This window comes from Protopterus annectens, chromosome 16.part0 (assembly GCF_019279795.1).
Source record: "Protopterus annectens isolate FY-2018-M chromosome 16.part0, PAN1.0, whole genome shotgun sequence".
Taxonomy (NCBI): domain Eukaryota; kingdom Metazoa; phylum Chordata; order Ceratodontiformes; family Protopteridae; genus Protopterus; species Protopterus annectens.
The window spans coordinates 476,285,082-476,299,174 of NC_056750.1; the positions used below are offsets into that span (position 1 = coordinate 476,285,082).

The 14,093-nt window shown below is 34.4% G+C and overlaps 1 protein-coding gene across 1 annotated transcript in view; it reads right to left on the bottom strand.

Annotated features, from left to right (window-relative positions):
- The window catches only part of RALGPS1 (Ral GEF with PH domain and SH3 binding motif 1), a 3,844,659-nt gene that overhangs the window by 2,731,548 nt on the left and 1,099,018 nt on the right, over positions 1-14,093 (bottom strand). The window contains exon 6 of the mRNA XM_044058136.1: positions 671-778. Coding sequence (XP_043914071.1) covers positions 671-778 — 108 coding nt within the window. The remainder of the gene's footprint in view (positions 1-670; positions 779-14,093) is intronic.

The following is a 14,093-nucleotide window of genomic DNA, read 5'->3' on the forward strand; positions in this document are numbered from 1 at the left end:
TGACAAATGAAAGAAAGGAAAAGTCCAAATAAAATCACAGATACCCTCCAAAGGAAAATGTCAAAGATGATGCCAGAAATGTGCTGTAAAGAGATTAATTGCACAGCATAGTAAATACAAGGTGTATCACAATATCAAGGAAGTATCTTTGACCTTTGAAAATTATAAATACTACCATAACATATTACCTGCAAGGTTTATAACATTACAGAATAATTCAGATTTCTTTTATTTTGTATAAATAAACAAGTTGCCATGCCCTGTGCCACTTTAATAAATATTTACTGGCATCCTATTGAAACCCATAAATAAATACATGACATTAAAGCATTTTTCAGGGTGATTTCATCCAATCAATGCAGAGGGCTTTGCTATCAACACCCCTACTTCTTACACATACAATGAGATTCCTCCACTTTGGAATAATGGGAACAGAAACGTACCCTACACTGAAACTTATTTTATGCATTCCTTCTTCCCATGCCTAGTTTTACAAATCCAAAGATCACAGTTATGGGTCTTGCAATTCCAACAGGACTGCAGACTTAATGCATGCTAAGTCAGCCTGGAAAATCTTTATGTCACGCTTGCCATTTCACCAATTCAGTGGTAAATGTCATACATTCTAGTCCAATATACACCAGTAAAAAAGGAATATATTTTTACTTACAGCAAACTCCTCAGGAGTTACCTTCAACACATCAAATACAACAGCATCATAGCTCTTGTATGCATAGTCTGGGCTCCGGCCATCCAGAGAATCAGAACTGCTACTGCCCTGAAACAGAAGAAACAACATTTTTACTGTAAATACTTTACATTATCAATTAACACTGGCAGTAACATGATCCAGTGCTATTACATTATTGTCTGACAGATGCTAAAATAAAAGTGTGAGGAAAGGTTAACAAAATACTGACAAAGTAGTGTGTTGCAAAATGAGTATTCTTGACTCAATGTATTCTTTTCTCTCACATAGTTTTGCTACACTTATGTTTTTGTAGCACTTTCTGAAGTTTGTTGTAAGGGCAAACCACAACAGATGCCATACACTGTTCAGTGTCATTTCCAAATGACCAGCAAAACAGATGCAAGTTAAGTAACAAAAGTCTTTTTATGGTTAGAAACTGTAACATCTCTTACTGCAGAAACTTCATTGAGAGAAAAAAGGTGGATAGATGGATTCAGAAGCTGGTATTGCAGCCTGGTGAAGTTTTTTTCTGAGATATAATGCTATTAACAGAATGAAAAGCAGCAATTCACAAAGGGGCCCCTAAATGTAATCCTCCTGAATAACCAATCACACAGTTTTGCATGTGGCACTAAGCCGCAAGATGGCCTACCAGAGAGGGAGCTCAATTAGTGAGAGCCATCACTGCTATTAACAAGAGTGATGCTCAACATGCGGCCTAAAGAGAAAAGTAACTACGCATTTAAATGAAAAACAGACTAGAATGCAAGTAAATAACTGCAACCACACAAAGAAGCTAAAGCAACCAATGTTATCTGGGCACAGGTGTACAAAACTTGTACCCTAAGTACATATACTTTGTGATGCAGTCTTGAGTATTAAATGAGACTTAGTGTTGCTAAACAGGGACAAGCAAGCTATCTGTTCTGAACTATTTGTTTGGACTGGAAGTGGCACTAAACACACACAGCTCATTCTGCGTAGTAAGCTGTGAATGCTTAGTATCCCAAGTTTCCTGAACTGCATTTTGCTTTACTTGCTAGTGCATAATGGGAATGTGCCACTGTGGATCAGTGGAAACATATCTGAATGGCACCATAAGACAATGGCCAACATCTACACAAATTAAGTACCTTATGCTGAGAGCTGGGTTTAACAAATATAGTGTACCATGAAATTTTAAGTTATGAAAGACTAAAATATCTGAACTTGTAGTATCTCATATAGATATCTACGAGGAGGCCTCATTTAAGTAGGAAGGGTATTTAAAGACAACTACCTCTGGAAATGTTTGGAGTTATCACAAAGTACTAGGGAATCATCAGACAACCTATGTATAAGATTCTATAGGAATGAAGTCTAGTAATTGGTTCCCTGAGAGAGTAGCTGACGCATGGAATAAACTACCAAATTATATTACAACAAGCACTAGTTTAGATATTTTTCAAAATACCCTGGAATTATAGGAAACACTGTTTTGGTATATTGGCAGGCCAGAAGGACATTATTGCCTATACTTGAAATATTTGTAAGTATGTATGTACCATGTACATGGATCATTTCTGTGCATGATTAAGACGAGTATACAATTCATAAAAGATGGTCAGTGCACTATCATACATAGATCTATTCATGGATGGTACACCAAAGTATACAATTCATAAAAGATGGTCAGTGTACTATCATACATAGATCTATTCATGGATGGTACACTAACTTACCAGAACACAGATGGCATATCAGACTAGGACCATGGCATACCACAACATGTGGAAATAGTCTGCTATAGTGGACCAAGGCAGCTAGAATTCCATACAGCCATGTGGTGAGGTGCTATGTGAAACAAGGCTACAGAATAGGAGGACCATCACATATTCCCATTACCATAATACTAGAATCCATTCAGCAGAGACCATCTCATATAGCATGTAATAACATCCATGACAATAAATTAAGAGGAAATACAGATGACGCAGGAGACCAAAATATGTTAAACTTATATTACATACACACAGGCATACGTAGCAACTACACACAGGAAATAATGAACCTGAACATATATATACAATATAAAACAAATGCTTTGCCCTGCAGAGTATCCTCTGGGTGCAGACTGCCTCTTCTATCCTCATTTGAAGCCATGTGTGTGCAGTTCCTCCTGCTTCTTCCATCACATAACAACCTTTCTCAGCATTTACATAAACCTCCAGTCTGTTCTCCACTCCATCCTCTTCCCTTCCTGTCACTACAGACAGTATGATAGATTGGAACCAGCACATCCCACTTCTTCTTTTCCTTTGCCCAAGTATTTTTGATTCTGATAATGTCCATATTGTCACAGCCTAGGATGGCCTACAATTTTTCCATGGCTCATGACATAGCACAGTGCACCTGACCTTCCAACCCCAGTGTGGCTCCTTTTCTATCTTCTTCCTTTGTACTTTTTTGAAGTATTCCTCTTGAATAATGTGTGCCTTTTTCAAGAATGCTTCCTTGTTCCTTTTCTTCTTCCCGATCCCTCTACCTAAAGTCAGTGTGATGTTTACAGACCTTTTAAGCCTCTTTTTAGCAACTCCATCTCCTTTCTTATTTAGGTGGAATGCATCCTCAACATGAAGCTGCTCCCTAGTATATGCCTCTACCAACTGGCCAACATACACATTTCCATCCTTGCCTGTCGACTGCTGCAACCAGTACCCATCTCTACCCTTACCTGCCCACTGCTGCCACCATTCAGCATAATCCCTTCTCCTTTGCCTCCTTTGTGTGTATGCAGGCACAGACAGTACCTCTGTGAAAGTCACCGTGGAACTCCAAAGACCACTGCAAAAACCAGAATGCAAGCACAAAACAATGAAAGCAGGATAGGACCGAACAAAGCTGTTTTATTATTATTATTAATTACAACCAAGACAAGATTAGCACTTTGGTTTTAAAAATTTTAAAACGTCTTCAGATAAATTAACTGTTCCAAAGCAAGGCTTTTATAGAACATTCAGATTAAAGAAACACATCACATGACAACTGAGCCTCCTTCCAAAAGGGTCTATATTAAATCAGCAAATACTTAAAATAGCGAACGTTGATTTATTGACACTTTAAAAGCGAAAGCTTGAAATCCCGAAGACACAGAACAGCAATTTTTTCCCAGGGAAAAAATTGCTGGGCCATTTTCGGGACTTTGCAATTTCCTCCACTGTGATACGATCTCGGAGTTGTTATATTTATGTAGGGGGTATGGGGGTCATAGCTCCCCATATGGGGTGGCAAAGCCCCCCACTTTAGTGTTTTGAACCTTTTTTTTTTTTTTTTTTTTTTTTTTGTGGAACAGCAATTTTTTTCCCCCTAGGAAAAAAATCACTCTTCCATGTCTTCGGGATTTCAAGCTTTCATTTTTAAAGTGTCGATAAATCAGCGTTTGCTATTTTAAGCTTTTGCTGATTTAATATGGACCCTTCCAAAAGCTTAATTTAAAGGAACATTGACCATAAAGGGTAAAGATAAAACTTTCACTAAGCACATACAATACATGATATGCAATGTGCAAACTTACATACAGTTAAAAACCACTGAATTATACATAAAAGTAGTTTTTATCTAGTTAATTTTAATAAGCAAGCAATCAAAATTTGCTCATTTAATCCTGGCAAACTCCTAGCGTTAAACGGGAGCTGCTAGTGAAGCTCCTTTTTTCTAATAATAGAGAACACAGTCCCCCTCTCACAGCAGAAGCCACTTTCTCCAGAATACTAAACTTAAAATGATGACCCAGAAATTCTTGAATATGCTTTGGAAGTGTCTTAGTTTCCTTCTTTTTCTTATCATCATATAGATGTTCATACACCCTCTCTCTGAATTTCCTTTCGGTTTTGCCAATGTAAAATCTGTGGCACATCCAACATCAAGCAACATAAACCACTCTAAGGTATCACAATTAAAATTTTCTGAGATTTTAAATAACTGCGAATCTAGAATAAACTGTTCACCCTCAAATACAAATTTACAAAAAGAGAATTTCCCACATTTGCCAATATTTAAATTCCTATTAATATTAATTGATTGTGAAAACTCAACCAAAATTCTTCTCATATTTTTACCTCTTTTATAAACCACAATTCTTTTTTCACTTACTTTATGTATAATCTGCTTGTCATCCTTTAGTGCAGACCAACTGTTTTCAAGGACCCATCTAATGAACTGATTGTCAGAACTGTACATGGTGGTAAATGTATTGGTAAACATATACTTATACCATCTGTTATTATTAATACTTTCACTGTTCCTATTCGGATTGTGCTCATGTGTTATAATTATATCCTCCTTAGGCTGGGAATGTAAGATGGGAATAAAATATCTACTCTCCCTTTTATTAATTACTTCATATGTAAGATACTCAATAAATTGATCAGGATACCCTCTAGCACAAAATATCAGTTTAAGGAGCTTACATTCATCCTAAAATTCATCATCAAGTGTAATCATCTGAGCTGCCTTCACAGAGTCTATATCATATAAGCGAATCGCACAAATTGTGAACGCTCATAATATCGAATGTACGGGACCTCGAACTTCCTATTGTGGGGGGCTGTGCCCCGCACACCCCCAGGTAAATACATATTCCAACTCCAAGATCACACTACAGTGAGTAAAGGGCAAATATCCCATTCTTCACTGTACCGCAATCTCAGAAAAAGCACTTTGAGATCTGGTACTTTTGATATTATGAGCATTCGCAATTTGTTTGATTCGCTCATATAATATAGACCTGCCCTCACAAACCACCCGTGGTGCAGCGGTAGCATTGTTCCCTCACAGCAGGAGGTTCTCCCGTTCGATTCTCAACTGGAGTGCGGGGAGTGCCTTCTATGTGGAGTCTGCATGTCCTTCCCGCAGTTGGATGGGCATTCGAAAGACATGTGCAAAATGGGCGTGCCTTCGTTGAAGGTTGAACGTCGAGCTGACACCTTGGCATTCGTGAAAATCTACTGCCAATCATTAGTGGACCGGAGTTCCACTGTGGTGACCCCTAACCAGGAAAAGACGAACAACAACTCACAAGCCACCCTCTAGTAACTACCTTTTTCTGTGCAAAAAGGTGGGCACTGGTGAAATGCAGAAAAGCATTGCAGTAAGTAAGTTTCCTATTAACATCATCAGCTTCATGAGTAAATCATAAAAAATCAATAGTAGAATTAATATAGTCTATGAAAGCTAGTATCTCTTCTTTACTGTCATCCCATACAAAAAAGATGTCATCCAGGTGTCTAATAAAAAAAATGTACATGAATCCATAAAATTATTATTAAACAGAAATTTCTTTTCCCAGGCAATCATTGTAATGTTAACCAAAATTGCCCCATAGGGAGAGCCCACTGTTACACCTTTAGAATGCAGATACTGCTGCCTCTCAAACATAAAAAAATATATATATTATATATACTTTTTTTAGGACAATTTCCATTAAGCTTTCATACAAGCTAATCCTATCCTGTGAAAGTCCCTTATCAAACAAAAATTCAGTACACCATTCTTGCCCTACAGAATGAGGGATTACAGTGTAAAGGTCCTTTACATCTATAATCAGAAAGGTGTAATTCGCCTTATATTCCAACTTGGTAATCATTTCCAAAAAATGGCAAGAGTCCTTACATACATTGGCTTCTTGAAAAAATAAAAGTTTCAACTTCTCATCAAAAAAATTAGCTCTAGAATGGTTGATGGAATGTTGTGCATCAATTATAGGGTGCACTGGGGGGTTACGTATACTCTTATGAATTGTTTGGAATTCCAAACAAAATGGGGACTGTAGGGGGTAACCATATTTAAATAATTAAATTAATCAATATTAATCTATTGTTCTATGAATATATCATTCAGAACTCCCCTTATTCTTCTATAAGCTGTGTTTACTTCATTAAGTGAAACTTTACTATATACATCAATTAGCACCATATTAATTAACTAGTTAGAAAGCTTGTGAGGAAACTATTATTCTGTTATTTTTGTTTTACTAGGATCACTTGTCTGTGTACTTAATAAAGGATTTTCAACTGGAAAAAGACCGTCTACCCAGCTTGGATTACTTTTGAATACTTGGTAATTCTGCATAATATTTCAAATTATATATTTTTTTATTGCTTTTTTTGACTTAAGATGCGTTTAAGTTCACTACTTCTACTACCATTATCTAATCTGATTAATATACAGTGATTAACTAACTATATATGGATTGAAAATCTTCCACACAGAGAAGTTTTATACTGCTTTGTTTTTAGACCCACTATACTGGTTTAGTGGGTTGTTTGAGACTTCAGGGATAACACAGAGATTACTTGTTTTTTTTAAATACAGTAATGCCATGCAGTGCATATTAAATGAAAATAAAACTTTTTTTATCAAATTTCTTTTTATTAAATATTTTTTTCACAAAATAAGCAGAAGATAAACAAGACATATACATGCGGTACAGTTGATGTTACAGAATGTATACCATAAGCAAGTAATAATAGTTATTGCACACTTTATTAATTAACATTCAAATTAGGTAGGATTACAATTTTGTCTTACTACAAGGATATGCTTATATTATGAGTTAGTCCTAGAACTTTTATTATATAGCAGTTCTCTTGTACATTATTTTACAACTGCGAGCAATACTAGAGGTATAACATCAACCTATAGAATGATAACAATTTACTCTTACTATACCTTATATACAAATATGTCACCTTAATTATTGTGGTTACTAATCTCAACTAAGTGATGTGTTTACTATCCTTATATTATTAGCATTTAACTTACTGTTTATGATAGAATATCAATTAATGCTTTGCAGTACCTTTGGTTCTTCCGACTTTTTGTATAAAGCTTCTTGGCCAATATATGTTTTTTCACCATGCTTTTATGTTATGGCAAGGTTAGTCCTGATCTGCCTATCCAGTTTTTTGCTATATAAGCTTTTAATAGGGTGCATAATGTTATTATAATGTGTTTAGAGAAATTATTACTATTGCATTTGAATATATGCAGTATAGCTGTCTCCCATGACAATGTGAATTTTGAATAGCCTGATTTTCTCTAGAAGGAGCACCATAGTTTATAAACTGTTTTGCAGCGCCAAAAGATGTGGAGGATATCTGCCTCTTTATTAGGACAAAAGAAGCAATAGGGTGACTTGGATGGGTTGAATTTGTTAAGGTGAACAGGTGTATGGTAGGCACTGTTGAAGATCATGGTCTGTGTGTATATTAACTTTTTATATGGTATCAGTTTCATATATTTCTAATAGCTAATTCCTTTTGATTGTCTGTTATGGTGTTATCTTTTCTTTCCCAAAACTTTGAAAAAACAATTGTATTTTGATATTTAATATTTGCTATTAATTTATATGTATTTGATATAATTTTCTTTTTACTTAAAGCAATTTTAGAACACTTGCTAAATTGACATCTTGTTCAACTGCACTGATATCTTTGGTTATAGTACTTACTAGGTATAAGATTTGTTTAATTATCAGTTTATATTTATTGCTTGCTTTAAGTAGTTTTATGATATTTTCCACTGAAAGGTTATTTAATTGGTAAAACTCCCATACTGCATATTTTTTTATTAAAGGGTATTTATCTAGGTTTAACATAGTGTTTGCTAGTTTTATATCTGGGTTGTTATGTATTGGTTGCAGAAGAGTAATTGTGTATTTTAAATTTATTGATATCAGTAGCTTCTTGAAAATTTCACAGTTGATTATTAGGATTGGGTGAATTTTTGTTGTCTTAAGAGTTTCTTGTTTTAAGAAGGGAATCGTTTTTGGGTTAACTTTATATGTTATAATATTCTGGTGAAATAATTTAATCCATAATGGGTACCATTCATTACCTATTAGGTCATGATTTGCTATCTGCATTATGTGACTTGCATTAATAATTTCATAGTACAACTGAAAATGAGAAAGGCTTAAGACTCCTTTTTCTTTTGAGGGTATTGGCTTATTATAGCTAATTCTTGTACTTTTTAGGTACCATATGAATTTTGCCAGTCAAACTTTTATCTTGTTGAAGAAGGTAACTGGAATTTTCATGAAAGTGGCATTCAGATGGTAAAAAATCTTAGGCAATATGTTCATTTTTACATTTGAAGCTTTTGATAATATAGATAGTTTAAGCTTTTCCCATTTATTGTTACCGACTATATTTGGCCAAGTTTTAACTATATTGTTATTGAATATATCTGATTGTGTATGGTTAAAATTTATACCTAAATATTTCAAAGTATTTTGCACTTTAACATTAGTCTCTGGAAAGTAACGTTCCTTATGTCCCAGTGGGTTAATTGGATAAATAATTGACTTCTTATGATTAATTTTGTAGCTGGATACTAGGGAAAACGTATCTATGGATGATAGGATTTTATTTAAATCAGTATTGGGATATTGAAAGTAAATATGGAGATCGTCTGCAAAAGCTGTGCATTTTATTTGAATTTTTGGAGTCCCAAAAGAATACATAAAAATTAAACAGGTTTGGCAAGAATGGGCATCCCTGTCTGGTTCCATTAACTATTTGTATTAGGTTAGAAGTTTTATTATTAATATAAAGAGTTGTAGTTGCTTAAGTATATAACATTTTAATCATTTTTATGTATTCTTTTGGGACTCTAAATTGATAAAGTACAGAGAGGAGGAATTTTTGATTGACTCTGACAAAGGCTTTTGTTGCATCTACTGATGATACATATTTAGGGGATTTGTCCTTGGCACATAAGTGGGTTAGGGCATCCATGGTTAATGTGTTGCCCTTTACTTGTCAATGACTCAAAGCTTAGCTGTTCAGGTGCAATTATAACTGGGGCTACTTTCTGTATCCTTTGTGCTAAAATTGTTGAACATATCTTAATATCCATAATATAGCTATGGGTCTATAGTTGTTCGGATTTGTGGGATTTGTATTTTGTTTTGGGATAAGTACGGTTTTGGAGTTGTTCAGCTAAAGATCTGCTATCTCAACCTTTATTATATAGTTGTATAATTTTTAACGTACTGGTATTATTTGTTGCTTAAAATGTTAATAAAATTCTGCTACATACCCATCAGGGCCAGGAGCTTCCCCAGGTTTTAATTTATCAATAGCCTTATTGACTTCCTCTTCTGTTAATGGACTTTTGAGATTATTAGACTGGGAATCAGTAATCTGAGGGAATTCTAAGTCATCCGCAAAGGATTGGAATAGGTTGTCATTAATATTATCTTGTGGACCATAAATGGTTTGAAATATTTCTTTGAAAATCCCTATTATTTCAAAATCAGCACTATAAATTTTGTCTTTATATTTTATTTCTTGTATTTTACATGTGGGGTTCCTTACATTGATAAGTCTTGCTAATATTTTGAAAGGGGTTTGAGCCCACTCTGCATATTTGTGTAGTATTCTAAGTTCTGTAAATGTATACTGTTGCATTATAATCTCATTCAACTGTTTCTGTAGACTTGCTAGTTGTTTCTCAATAGTAGAAGTGTAGTTTCTTTGTAAATCCAGTTTGAATTGTCTTAGCTTACTTTCTATTTTCCATATATTTTCCCTTCTTTACTTTTTGTAATATGATGCTTTTTGAATGAGGCTACCCCTAGCCATAATTTTAAAGGCAGCCCATTGAATTTCCAAAGGGATATCACAGTTTGCAAAGTTTTCATTTAAGTGAATAAGAGAGTTTATAATCTCTTGTTCCACTTCCTTAATTTTCAGCAGGTTTGAGTTTAATGTCCAGTTTGATGTAATGTGGGTAGTAAAACCAGCTTTATTTTGTGTTATTGTTAGATTTATTTTGAATGGTCTGATAATGATCTAGGTTCTGAGTTATAATGTACTTCATAATGAGCAAAGCTTTGATAAATTAGAAATATGTCAATTCTAGACCAAGATTTGTGGTATGGGTAAAATATGTGCATCTGCTAGCTAGACTGTCTATGTTGTTAAGTTCAAAGGGATCTGTTAGGATGAAATCTTCAATTAGTTCTGACAAAAATGTTGTGGCTTGGGGAGAGTGAGTATAATTTTTATTTGATCTATCTTTGAATGGATTAATTGCTATATTCCAATCTCCGGCAATTATAATCAGATGACCTGGGTGCTTAATTAGCAAGTTATAAATTTCAATTAAGAAATCAAGCTGATAGTTACAATGACCATAAACATTACAAAGTAATACAGGTTTTTTGTATGCTGGAAGCAAACATGTGAAATAGCACCATCTCACTTTAGTATCATGACTATGTTTAATGATGTTCCCTTTAAAATATTTCTTAATTATTATAGCTGTTCCTCTTGAAGAGGTACTGTCCCAAGCTGCTATATGCTGAATACACTTAGTGTTTTTTTTTCTGTTCCCTTGTCTCAGTGTTCCATAATCATATGATTTTCCTGCAAAAAATGTTATATCAGACTTCGATTTCTATATGAGGTGCATAACTAACTTTTTCTTCTTGATGTCCTGTAAGCCATTTACATTCCATGAGGCTATGTTAATCTTCTTATGTGAGTATTATTTTGAATAACCCTGTACCTGAATTAACTGTGTGTGTTATGGGGGGGGGTTGTCAAAGCATTGTGTGTAATGATTACTTTGTGTTGAGAAATAATAGTATGAGAGGAGAAGGTGACATAACTCTCTTTCAGAATTTCCATAGTGCCTGACCACTTACCACTATCCTCTAAAAGAGAAAGGTTAATCCAGTAAACAAGTAACATATACATCATTCTAGAATTGAAAAAACTAAACATATATACATATATACAATTTTAACTATCTTACAGTAAATATTTTGCATTCCAAAAAAACATCATAACACTGCTAGGATAAACGCCACCCAGCCAGCAACTTAAATAAGATAACAAATATAGATGTTATTAACCCAATTAGGCAGTAGGGGTAAGTTGTGGCTTGTGATGTCATATTTCAATACAAAAAATACAACGTTACAGATGTAGCCATGTGGCTAGATATAATCTTTTATCACAAACCTTTTGGGTGCTAAATAGTTCAGAAATTAGAACTTGTTTTAGTAGAACAATGGACTCTGTTACTACATAGTGTACTATACAGATATATTATGACCATATAAGTACCCTTCTTGTGTTCCATCTATATAAGCATATAGAAAATCAACATAAGATATAGCTCCACTATATGCTCTGCATTAAAATGCATCCAGTACACAAAATTGTTACTTGACCTTCTCTAGTATTCCGACTAATACTAGTCCAATGAGAGAAAAAAAAAACTGTTGAATGAGCATAAAGTCATTTTTATTTACAATAGTATTTCAGCCAAGTCCAAGTTTGTAGTGCATCTTTTCTTCATAAGCCACCTTATTCTGGAGAGATCACTTTAACCTTAGCTTTCTCATTCAGTTCTTGTTTAAAACTTGCTTTCTTCCTTTACATCATCTAGATTGCCAATAATTACATAAATATTCTTCTTCAATAACTGCCTTAAAAAACTTACAGATAGTGAGTTAAGGAAGTTTTGCAAGACCTGTTGATTTCTGAGCCATGAATTGTTCTTTTCCATTAAGTGTAGATGCCTCTCAATTTTCAGTCTTGTAATACTGCAGTTTACTTCCTGGATGGCAATCTGGTCGAGCTATTGGATGTCTTAAAGCACTCACATGGTTCTTGCTTCTTTTTGGAACTACTTGGCTGCCGTAGACAGGAAATGGCTCTGACATCACTGAATGAGATAATTAACATGTGCTACACGAGGTGAAAGGTCAAAGGACATCTGATGCATCTCAGCTTCCTGGAAAAATGGCTTTAGAATGTTGCAATGGAAAAGAAAGCCCATGGAGAATTTTTCTTGCAATATAAAGGTAAAATATCTTTAGAAACTTCAAAATAATGCATAAAAATACTAGTGACACCTGTATTTCATTGGATTTAAGGTAATTTATAGTTTAAACGCATTTTAAATGCTGATAAGAACAGTATAAATGTTACTTACATTTCACTAGTTATTTTGGAGGGATTTCATTGAATGCTTTTAAGAAAGCTGAGTTTGCTTCTTTACTTTTTACTTTGTATGTAGACCCCTTGTATTGGAATTGTAGAGAAGCAGGAGATTCCATTTGGAACTTTAAAGGTAATAGAATTTGTCTCTGTTGCTTGATAACTAAGGGCAAGTCCTGCGCAATTGCTATTTTATTGCCTTTGCAAATCGTGTGTTTTAGTTTTGCCAGCTTGTAAAACCATGTTAGCATGAGCTGCATTCAGTAATCTCATGTAGACTTGCCTTGGGGCATCAAGATATTGAGATTTTCTTAATGCTCTATGAAATCTCTCTATTACCAAGTTTTGTACTGCAGCATTTTTATCCAAAAGTATTGCAAAGATTTATTTTATTGCAGTATGTAAAGAAGCTTGTTCGTATGATTCAGGGATGCCCCCGATAAGCACATTATTTCTTCTTGATCTTGCTTCTAAATCTATTATATTTTGTTGTAGTTCAGACATCTGTTTTTTTTTTTCCTGTGGCATTAGTACTTCTGATTTTTTTTATCTTAGTTTCATTTTCTACAGTTTACTCTTCATTTTTTTCTAGTCTAGATAATATTTGATCTAAAGTACTTCCAAAAGCATTTAGTTTTATAGAAAAGGAGTGTATTTCTTCCTGCAAGGGTGTTAGAACAACCCCTTTTTATGGAAGAACTCAAGTAGCTCTGTCTTCATTTTCGCAGTCTGCTTCTGTACGTCTGTTGTTTTGCAGTTTTTTGTCTCTTTGTACAGACTTCTTTCTCCAGTGAAGTTAATTGTGAAGTTAATTGTGAAAGTCTTGTTTTTGATGTTTGAGCTTCCATTGAATCCATGTTTATATATTTATCAAAGTTTTTTTATTTTACATGTAGCTTCCTGTAGTTTATCGGTGAGGCCTGAAATGCTTGAAGAAATTCCCCTGTCAGCACATGTGGTTTTGGAGATAAGTATATAAATTCTGTACATTTTACAAAATCTTCTGAAAAGATGCTTTAGTATATAGTATAGTACAGTATTTCTAGATTTTTGATGAGTTAGTAGAGGTGCTGGAGCCCGGACTGGGTTAGATTATAACTTTTTGTCAGGAGCTTACTGAGAAGTGTGCTTCCTAGCTGGTGGCCATCTTGGAATCTAAATGAAGATAAAACTTATGTTAAAGTGGACAAGCTGACTGTTCATAAAACACTGGGACAGATACAAGCCACTCTTTATGTTTTGATGATGTGTAGGACTAGAGAGGAGTCATTATTTCAGTTTTTATCAGTAGATCAGCCAGTTTTTCCTATTTTAAAGGGATTACTTAAAATTCATAAGGATCCTAACAACCTACCTCTGCGACTTTTAGTTGCAGGGTGAGGTTGGGTTACTGAGCCCTTGTCGAT